The 10,965-nt window shown below is 32.6% G+C and overlaps 1 protein-coding gene across 4 annotated transcripts in view; it reads right to left on the bottom strand.

Moving 5' to 3' along the window:
• Window positions 1-2,540: 2,540 nt before the first annotated feature.
• LOC110029360 overlaps window positions 2,541-10,965 on the bottom strand; it is a 136,968-nt gene continuing 128,543 nt past the window's right edge. For 2 of the 4 annotated variants that reach the window (XM_020731614.1, XM_020731616.1), the window contains 2 exons: window positions 3,816-4,020; window positions 2,541-3,014 (listed from right to left, as the gene is read on the bottom strand). In XM_020731614.1, the coding sequence (XP_020587273.1) occupies window positions 2,914-3,014; window positions 3,816-4,020 (306 nt within the window). In that variant the 3' untranslated portion in view covers window positions 2,541-2,913. Of the gene's footprint in view, window positions 3,015-3,815; window positions 4,021-10,965 lie in introns of those variants that run through there. The other 2 variants (XM_020731613.1, XM_020731615.1) reach the window with 2 other exon arrangements.

The raw sequence follows: 10,965 nt of genomic DNA, 5'->3' as shown, positions 1-10,965 counted from the left end.
ACACAAATTAATCATATAAATTCTTCTAGTTCTTCATACATCCTGAATATGTCATTAATGTTATAGGGCACAATTCCGGGCCTATTAGATCAAGCCTCCTATACTAGAATATAAATAACATCGGGCACATAGAGCTTATGATCGACAAAACAAATTCGTCAGTCATGTCCATCAAAATGATAAGTACTACAATTATATATATTTGTGAAAGAAAATAGTAGCTTGTTTACTAAGTTGGTCTTGAATTATATGTGCACTTAGAGGGAGGAGGTATAAAGGTCAAAAAAATATGTACTTGTAAGGATATACAATGATTTGATTAACATACATTCTTACGGGAGATAGAATGGTCTGAACAACACATGAAGTCATAAGAGTCCAAATGAATATTTAAATGAACATATAAATATATACAAAGGCGTAAGAGGTATCACTATTCAAGATTAATATTATAAAACTCTACTCAAATATAACATTTTATTGATATGCTGCAGTAAAAGATAGGATTAGGTTGTTTAAAGATGATAGAGATTCTGTAAGAAAAATACATTTGCTTGAATATAATTATAATTTTACAATCACAGGTAATACTGTGCTGCAATAAATAAATAAATAAATAAATAAATAAATACATAACTTAATTTTTACTTATAAACTATTTTAATTATATAATTTTAAAAAGTAAAATGAAATTATGTTGATTAGATTACTTTATTATTATTTCTTATGATGTAATAGTGACTTTATATTAGTATTAAAAAGATAATATTTTCCATATATATATATATATATATATATATATAATCTCTGGCTATTACACATCCAACTTGATATGACCCACTACAATATAGCTTGAGGATTCAGGCTGTGAAACCTCCTAACAAGGCAATGAATTGGCATACAAAATATTTCATGACACTTTTATTAGACATGTAAAAAGAGAGAAAAAAGGGGTCTTATCTCTTTTCATCTCCTCTACTCATCTCACAAGATCTCTCCTAGATTGTATAAACTAATGAAATGTATGGGACCCGATGTCATTAAAAGATTCATAAAATCAAATATTTTAAGAGCAATATTTTTTAGATGTCAGCTAGACCCAAATTTTGATTAAAATGAGCTTGTATATCATTACCCTACTTCAATTTTAGGGAAACTTACATTCATAGATTGAGAACTTCTATTTTTTATTTGAGTTGGGGGCTCGATAATATTAATTTTAGGGAAAATTACATGCATAGCACCCGAAACATTGTTATACATAAAATCTAACACCCAAGTGATATATTTGAACTGCCAAATCAATACATTTTTACATGCAACAATCAAACCATTGAAAATTTAATGAAAACAAAAAATATGGGTTGAGGCTTTATCATAAAATTTCTCTATTTGAATGAACTTGAAAAATAAATGAAAGAGAGTGCTGGAATTGTAAATACTAATGTTTCTGGTTTTATGCATGCAATTGGCATTTTTTTAAGCATTTAACACCACTAAGATTAGTACATCCTTTCCCAATCACAGTTCTTTTAAAGCATTATTCCAATAAATCCTAATATGAGCAATTGGTTTTTATTATTTCAAACCAAGTTTTCTGGAAATCATTCGTGCAATGCATTTCAATTGATGAAGCCAATTCAACTTGTAAAGGTTATGTGCTCCATAGAATGAAAGCGCCTCAACTCTCTAATGTATTTACACATGTTATGCTTATAAACACATAAATGTGATAAACCTATGCATGAAAAAAACATATTTCAATTTTAAAAAGTAGGGATGATGACATTTTTGATGTGCCGTCGAAGATTTGAGCACTATGCATGTAAATATGAATGTAAGTGCTAGATATTTAGATACATAAGAATTGAATGGAATGTATGTAAATACCCCCAAAAAAGAAACTAACCAACAAAAAACAAAACAAAAAAAGAAAAAAAAGACAAATAAACTAAACCAGAGTCAGTATATATATTTAGCTCCAGTTAGGGCTGTCAAAACGGCTCATTTTTCGCGAACAACTTGTGTTCAACTTGTTCTAAATTAGCGAGCCGAACACGAACAAAAAAATATTTATTTGTTCGTTCGTGTTCGACTCGTTTTGGCTCGAAATACTACTAATCAATTATATATATATCTTTGAAGAGTAGTATTTTTTTAAAAATTTAATTGATTACAAGGCTACAAAGATTTATAATCAATTAAAAGTATTAATGAAGAAAATAAAATAAAAATTATTAAATTCGATTCAAATGAGATTTTAAATCTTGCCCCAATCAATAACATCTTATGACTACGTGGTTGTCAAAAAGACTCTTTGTTCGTGAACGACCCGTGTTCCCCTCGCTAAGCAAACGAGCCGAATACAAACACAATTTTTAAGCTTGAAATATAAACGAGCCGAACATAAGCTGAGACTTGGCTCGCTTGTGATCGCTTGTGTTCGGCTCGTTTACACCCCTAGCTCCAGTTCAGGTTTTCCAAGATGGCTGTAAAACCTAAACGAAAACTCAAAAAAAATTAGCATAGTGAATCACACAGAATACCTTTCAGTTTGTATCACCATTGTTCAAAAACCAACTGATCATTAACCAGCTCAAACCTCATACATCAAAAAATGACAGTCCCTCTCCAACATACCGAATACATAAATAAATACCTAGCATTTTTGTCTCAAAAATATGGGTGAGAGAGAGAGAGAGGGAGAAAGCTTTCATTTTTTTTATCCTGAAATCAAATCTCAAAGATTACGCAGGATTACTTTACGGCCGAAGAACACGAGAATGATATAAATCAGCATCTGGAACCCAAAGTCCTTCATCAGCAGAATAATCAGAGGTACATATTATGCAATACGAGAAGGAATAAGAGGAAAAGCAGCGCGGTGAAGGTTGGATTGAGATTTCTCACAATTTACAGAAGGCTGCTTGTTTGGATTAATCCCGGGTAAACAAGCGTTAGTATCTGCATCAGCGAAGCTACTGAAGCTTGGAGATTTCCGTGCTGCTTGACAACTGCCAGAAGTTGGAGCAAGAATATGGTCAAATTAAATGTTGTAAATCCACAACGAAAAATCAATCATAGAGTAAGATGATAAGGATATCATAATTGCCAACATTATCATTAGCAAAGGGGCCTTCTGGGATCATTTTTCTATTTTATTTTTTATTTATGTTTTGATTTAAACTAAAATATATTTGATATAGTTATTAAAAAAAAACTTAAAATATCTTTTAGGTATTTTGAGTATTTTTAAAAACAAAAAAATAAAATATGAAAATTAGGGGCATTTACAATACAAACTACCACTTAATTTTTTTTTTCTTTTTTTATTTTCTGAATTCTTATGTATTTATATATTTAACAGCTAAACTTTAATATTTATATCTTTAACACTTAAAAACTTTAACATAACATCATATACCACAACAATTAATTTGTTTAGAAGTGAAACACATTATCATACATTGTTTATGAAACCAAATCAAACTTTTGGTGTTAGATAAGTATATACAAAAAATCTGTGCTATGTATGTTAGTTTTCCTAAAAATTATGCCAACCAAACATATTTTATAAAACAAAAGAAAAAATAAAAACAGAAACAAGAAACAATGGTGATGTCAAATGGCACTAAATTATAACTATTTGGGATAAGCGCTATGATAAAAAATCAAACTTGTAAAATAAAAAAAAAAGGCCAAAAAAAAGGAAAAAAAAAGAAAGAGATAAAAAAAAAAAAAAGGCCAAAAAAAAGGCCAAAAAAAAGGAAAAAAAAAAGAAAGAGAAGTGAAATAGGTTATATGAAAGTCGTGACCTTGTATCAAGGATTGAATTTCCCTGGAAACATCCTCAACGCGTCCAGTTACAGGCCTGATACCACATGACTGCGTCACACAAAACTCCAAGTACAGGGATCTCTCCAGTATCTGTAACATCAGAAGGCATACACTCTCCGTCTCTTCAGTAAAATCTGAACTTCTTGCTTCACACACATCCACAACAATGGCGATTGCTTGGTCCTGCACCATGATTCAGCAATTTTAGAATTAATTTATTTGTCGATTTTGGCAAAGCATTCTCTTTGAACTATAAGCTTAGCCCCCACAAACAAACCTTGTCCTCAACGTGAAATCACATAATAAAATAAAATGAACCCACAAAAGAAACGTGCAAAAATTTTCGATGTCATAAATATCCAGCCATAATGCTGGCAAAGGTGCGAGAGAGAGAGAAGCCAAACATTCTGTTTAAGATCTTTGTGTGGCATTTGAAGTGGCAACCATTCGTCCAGTCGTTCCTTTGTGCCTTGCAATAGTTGCAATGTAATTGGAGTTATTGGCGCTGAAGCTTGGCGCCTCTTAATAAAAATTGAAGGCATTATAAAGTCTATTGGTTGAGCAATGGAGGCGGTCATGATTGTCGGTTGAATTAAGCAAAGATGCTAGCGCTGTCACGACCCGGCCAGAGGCTTGGAATTAACCAAAATGGGAATAGACAGTAGGACGGTGAAAAATAAATTTTCTATATTCATCTACAATTTAACAAATAAAAGAACCACTAATGAAATTAAAATCAAACAATAAAATTACATTTACCTCACTATTGATTGTCCATGTCTTCTATAAACATTATCTCTTTTAACACTCATCTTCAATCACGTAATTAATATAAATTGTTAGTTCAAAATAACAAAAATTTAAACAAAGTCATTGAATACTCAAACTCAAAAATATAAAAATAAAAGAGAAAAATGAAGCAATATGCATGATAATGACTTTTTTAATAAATAAAAAAAAGTATTTGATGTTATTTGAAAAACCTCAATATATCAGTAGCAGATTAATATTATTTTATATATGTACAACCGTCACAAAAAAACCGTTTAAAAATTGTATCAATTAAAACACATCAATATCAATGTCATTTTCAATATACGTGCACGAATTCCTTAGTATTCCCCCATTAATACCATAAAAGAGTGACTCCATTACTTCATCATAGTTTGTCTTGCACATACAAACAATCAATATAAATATATCATTCATGCGCTCATCGCATTCAATTCAATGTACTATATATATAACATACATCAATGCAGACTATGAGTAATTGTATGTATTCCTAATCATGTGACCAATAAACAAAAAAATATATATATAAATAAAGTTTGTGCGAATAACATTATTTACTAATTGCATAAAAATTGAGATAAACCAAAATATAACGATAGATTAAAAGTATGAGTACTCACCTTGATGACAATTAATTTGAACATGAATTTGTCTTAACGACGACTCTTCTAAATTAGAAACCTAACATAAACATGATATTTATATAATTTATTATAACCTTTCTAAAAATATTCATGATTTGGTGACTGCGGTTTTGGAGTGACTAATGAAGAAGGTAGAGTCATTTTAAATTTTGTTTTAGCGTATAATTTTGTTATTACTTATTTTTTATAACAATAAAAATAAATTTTCTATAATCATCTCTTTGCTTGAGTAAAAAGAGATGAGCATGTTATTACTTATAATAATGGATCATATAAAACATATTGATTATTTTTTTTATGAGAAGAAGAGATCGTCGAGATTGTACATATTGAAAGGTCATTCCAAGTGAGGATTTAAGTGTCCAACATCAATTATTAATTCTAAATTTTAAGATAAAAAATTGCAAAATAAAGATTACAAGGAGTCATCATCATAAAATTAAATGGGAGAACTTAAAAGACAAATAAAACTATTTTTTTTAGTAAAATTCAAGATTGCAAAATTTGGGATGTTCATAAAGAAGAACATGATATGTGAGATAAAATAATAAACAATACTAAACAATTAGTAAAAGATGTACTTGGAGAACCAAAAAGAAAAAATTTTAAAAAATAAAAATAGTTGATAGTGAAATAATAACGTGCAAGAAAAGATAAAAAATAAGAGAAAGATAAAATAGAAGAAGTTATGTTATAAAAATTGGTTTAAATATAAAAGCTTAGAGAAATGAGAAAAATATCAAATGACCTACAAAATATAAGGCGGCCCGCAGAGAGTCTAAAAGAACAATATGTGACGTTAAAAATTTTTCTTTTAGCTAAAAATTCTACTTTTAATGATCTTTATAATGTATTGGATACTAAAAATGGTGAAAAATATATGTATAAACTAGCCAAACAAAGAGAAGAAAATTAAAGATTTAACTCAAATAAAGTGTATTAAAGATAAAAATTAAAAATGATTTTCTTAGAAAAAGATATTCAATAGATATTCAATATAAGTGAGTTATTTTGATAAATTTTTTAATAAAATTTTTGAAAATACGATCGACCTTAGTGATCTTAATATCGTTAGCTATAATAAAACGTTTCATTTTTACCGTTGCATTAGTAAAAAAAATTTGAGGCTTTAAAGGAAACCAAGGGTGAAAAGTCTGTAGGATCTAATGATATCCCAATTGATGTGTGGAAATATTTAGGAGATTAGGGAGTTTTTTGGCTTACTAAACTCTTTAATAATATTTTAAAAACTAAAACATGTCTGATGAGTAGAGGAAAAGTATTTTGGTCCCCATTCTTAAGAATAAATGAGATGCACAAGAGTGTGCAAATTATAGAGGAAAATTATAGAGGAAGAGAGGAAGTAAGTTGATGTGTCATACTTTGAAATTATGGGAGAGTGTAATTGAACATAGTTTAAGACGTATTAGAAAGATTTCTCATAATCAATTTGGATTTATGCCGAGCAGGTCTACTATGGAAGCTATACATTTATTGAGAGGTTTGATGGATAAGTTCAGAGATGATAAGGAGGATCAACATTTGATTTTTATTGATTTAGAAAAAGCTTGCGATAAGCTTTCAAGAGATATCCTTCTGAGAGTTCTTGAGAAGAAAGGTGTTGATATGACTTATATTCAAGTCATTAAAAATATGTATGTTAGAGTTGTTACTTGTGTTCGAACTGAAGGAAGATTGACAATATTTTCCTATTTCTGTTGGGTTACATCAGGGATCGACTTTAAGCCCATATCTTTTTGCTTTAGTTATGGATGGTCTTACTGGACATTTACAGGAGGATGCACCTTGGTGTATGCTTTTTGCTGATGATATCATTCTCGTAGATAAGACAAGAGAAAGAGCCCAAGCAAAAACTTGAATTATGGAGGTCTACATTGGAGTTTAAAGGCCTTCATTTGAATAGAACTAAAACTGAATACATGGAATGTAATAGTAGTAGCTCTAGTGACAGAAGTGTAACTTGGGAGATCAAATTATTAAAAGGTGTGAACGATTTAAATATCGCGAGTCTGTTATTCAAAACGATAGTGATATAGATGGGAATGTTAATAGTAGAATTCAAGTTGGTTGGTTGAAGTGGAGGAATGCTTTAACATTTTGTGTGATAGAAAAGTTCCGCTTAGGCTGAAAGGAAAATTTCATAAGATGGTAGTGAGACTTGCTATGCTCTATGGAACTGAATGTTGGCCTTTAAAAGAGAAACATAATACTAAGTGTTGCCTAGATGAGCATGATTAGGTGGATGAGTAGCTTTACACTTAGAGACAAAATAAGAAATGAATATATTTGTGATAGGGTTGGTATAGCTCCAGTGACGGACAAAATTAGAGAGAGTCGTCTTAGATAGTTTGGTCACATTGAACATCGACCATCTGATGATCCGATTAGAGCAGAGGTAGACCTAAAAAGACTTAGACTTATTGTATAAAAAATGATCTTAATTTATTAGAACTAAATGAAAATTTGACACTAAATAGGGCGCAATAAAGAAAAAGGATTCGTGTAGCTGACCCCACCTAGTGGGATTAAGACTTTATTATAGTTATTGTAACCTTTTTTAAAATTTATTACCTTTTCAATTAAGTATTAAATTTAATTTATCTAATCGTTTGGTCACATTGAACATCGACCATCTGATGATCCGATTAGAGCAGAGGTAGACCTAAAAAGACTTAGACTTATTGTATAAAAAATGATCTTAATTTATTAGAACTAAATGAAAATTTGACACTAAATAGGGCGCAATAAAGAAAAAGGATTCGTGTAGCTGACCCCACCTAGTGGGATTAAGACTTTATTATAGTTATTGTAACTATATATATATATATATATATATATATAGATGCAAATAGGGGTATAAATACCCATTATAGGATCTAGTACGAAAATAAATAAAACAGAATAAAAGAAAAAAATAAAGTAAATAACAACAAATCCAAGCATTTAATACATAATTTTACATATTAATATTTTGTTAGAGCATAAATGTCAGTCATGTTCAACTTGGATTTAAAATCATCGAATGGTGACCGAAAAAGGTTCTACATGAGAACATTTGTCAGTTGGCGACTAGACAATACAAACATAATACAAATTTCCCCAGAATCAAACTTTTCCTTAATGAAGTGTCGGTCAATCTCAACATGCTTAGTGCGATCATGCTGGACCGGGTTGTGACCAATGCTAATGACAGTCTTATTATCACAGAACAATTGTATGGGAGCAGAGATTGTCATACGTAGTTCGTGGAACATGATATCTAACCCGAGAACTTCACATATTCCTAGGGACATGAATCAAAATTTGGCTTCCGCACTGCTCCGAGCAACTACAAACAACCTGCTTTTCCACATGACCAAATTTCTACACACAAATAAGCAGTACCCCGAGGTAGATCCCCGATCAAGGACCCAACCCAATCCGTGCTCGTGTAAACTACAATAAAACGAGAGGTGTGGCGAGAAAAAAATAAATCTGAACCCAGTATATCTTTTAAATAGTGGAGACAGGACAACTTGGAGGTGGTGCTCACAGGGATCATGCATGAATTGACTGACTATCCCAAGTACGTGACATATGTTGGGGCGTATATGGTCAAGGTAGATGAGTTTCCGCACAAGAGGGTAGTGAGTCTTGATTATAGGAACTATATTAAGAACATCAATAAGTTTTTCATTTGGACAGTCACTAGTTTGCACAAGAGAAAAGATTATACTCTGTCAAAAGGTCATTCAAATATTTCCGCAGAGACAGGAAAATACCATGAGATGACCGAGCAACTTTCATGCCTAAGAAGTGCTGAAAGATTCTAAGTCCTTCATTTCAAAGGAAGCAGCAAGGATGCCTTTAGAGACTCGAATTCTGGTAGATTATTACATGTGAGAGCATTATCGTCAATATAAACAATAAAGATAGCTATCTGACCGCTAGAAGAATGTCAGAAGAAAAGAGAGTGGTTCGATTGAGCCTGAGTGAATCCATGGCCTACCACCACGTTTGTGAAGTTCCAGAACCATGCCTGTGGTAATTGCTTCAATCCATACATAGAAGTTATTTGCAGTCTACATACTTACCCCTAGAAGGCAATAGAGTCAAAGCCTGGAGGAAGAGCAATGACCACAGATCGGGCTATCCGATCAGTTTAAAGATTGATCCAAGGAGAGCCTAGGCCGAGCAGCCTGGGGCGAGGGTTATGAGGTGCCCTCTCAAATGCCTAGAACTCACGATCAAGAGGCATTTGAAAGGGCACCACTACCAAAATTCCCTTCTTTTGTATGTCCAGCCTAATTCGAGCAAGAGACAATTCCGCGCAACCCTCCTTACTTTTTCGTCTTCCTAGTTGGAGTCCATTTAGATTCTAGCTTTTTAGGACTAAGGTTATATTGTGTGTCTTTGATATTTCTTTTATGGAGCTTTGTTCCCCTTTCTTGTATCTTCCTTTTCACCTTTCCCAATCCTTGTCCTCACCTCCTAGCCACAAGCTTGCTGCCAGCTCCTTCGGCCCAATTTTCCCTTACCAATTGAACTCCCACAACCTTTCTCATTGCTGCTTGCACTCCCCCTGCTTGTTGGCCACCCTTCTAAAATACTGACGAGCCTTCCCAACTTACTACTCCACCTTACAACCTACCTCCCACCCCCCCCCACAATAGACCTTCTCGCCACCTTAACCTGCTGCCTGCCTGCCTCTAGTTCACGTTCCAACCCTTGTTGGCCCCTCTCCTGCATTCACCCTTACACTCCCAAGCATTCAGATCCAGCGGGTCAGCCTCCACCGCCTATTAGGATACATTTTCAAGGTGTTTACTAGTGTCGTTTTGTGTTTGTTATCATTTATTTTCTTTGAAGAGTCGTTCAAACCGACTTCAATTTCAAAAATAAAGGGATTTGAACTCTCTCCTATGGCATCATCCTCTATAAGATCGTCATTCAAGAACGTATTCTTGACATCAAGCTGGATTAAAGAGAAATTCAAATTCACTGCAAAGGATAAAATGACCCAAATGGTGTTTAATTTAGCAATTGGAGCAAATGTCTCGGTATAGTTAACTTTGTAGGTTTATGAGTACCCTTCGGCAACCAACCGTGCCTTGCTTTGTTTACCCATTTGATTTAATCTTGGTGCTAAAAATCCATCGTAATCCATTGCTTTCTTACCCCGAGGAAGATCAATAATGTCCCAAGCATGGTTCCGCTTAAGAGCATTCATCTCCTCCATGATAGTACCTTTCCAGGCTGGCTCTGCTAAGGCAGCTTCAATAGTAGATGGAAGTTGATAATTGGTAAGGGTTGTAGCAAATGCTCTGAAGATTGGCAAGTTGCAGGAGGAATTGTGTTAGGGCATAACATTTCGAAAAATCGTGTGGAAGCAGACCCTGCAAAAAATCAAGTTATATCTAAATTAACACCTCCTACTAATGTAAGGGAGGTTAGGAGTTTTCTTGGACATGTTGGTTTTTACAGGCATTTTATTAAAGATTTTTCAAAAATTACTAAACATCTATGCCAACTTTTAGAAAAGGACAAGAAATTTTAATTTACTAAAAGCTGTTTAAATGCCTTTGAGTTATTAAAGGAAAAATTAATCACAACCCCTATTATAGTTTCACCTAACTGGGAGAAACCATTTGAACTGACGTGTGATGCTAGTGATTATGCTATTGGAGCT

The sequence above is a fragment of the Phalaenopsis equestris genome, unplaced genomic scaffold, assembly GCF_001263595.1.
Source record: "Phalaenopsis equestris unplaced genomic scaffold, ASM126359v1 Scaffold000567, whole genome shotgun sequence".
NCBI classification, from domain to species: domain Eukaryota; kingdom Viridiplantae; phylum Streptophyta; class Magnoliopsida; order Asparagales; family Orchidaceae; genus Phalaenopsis; species Phalaenopsis equestris.
This window is presented reverse-complemented; position numbering and strand designations above follow the sequence as displayed.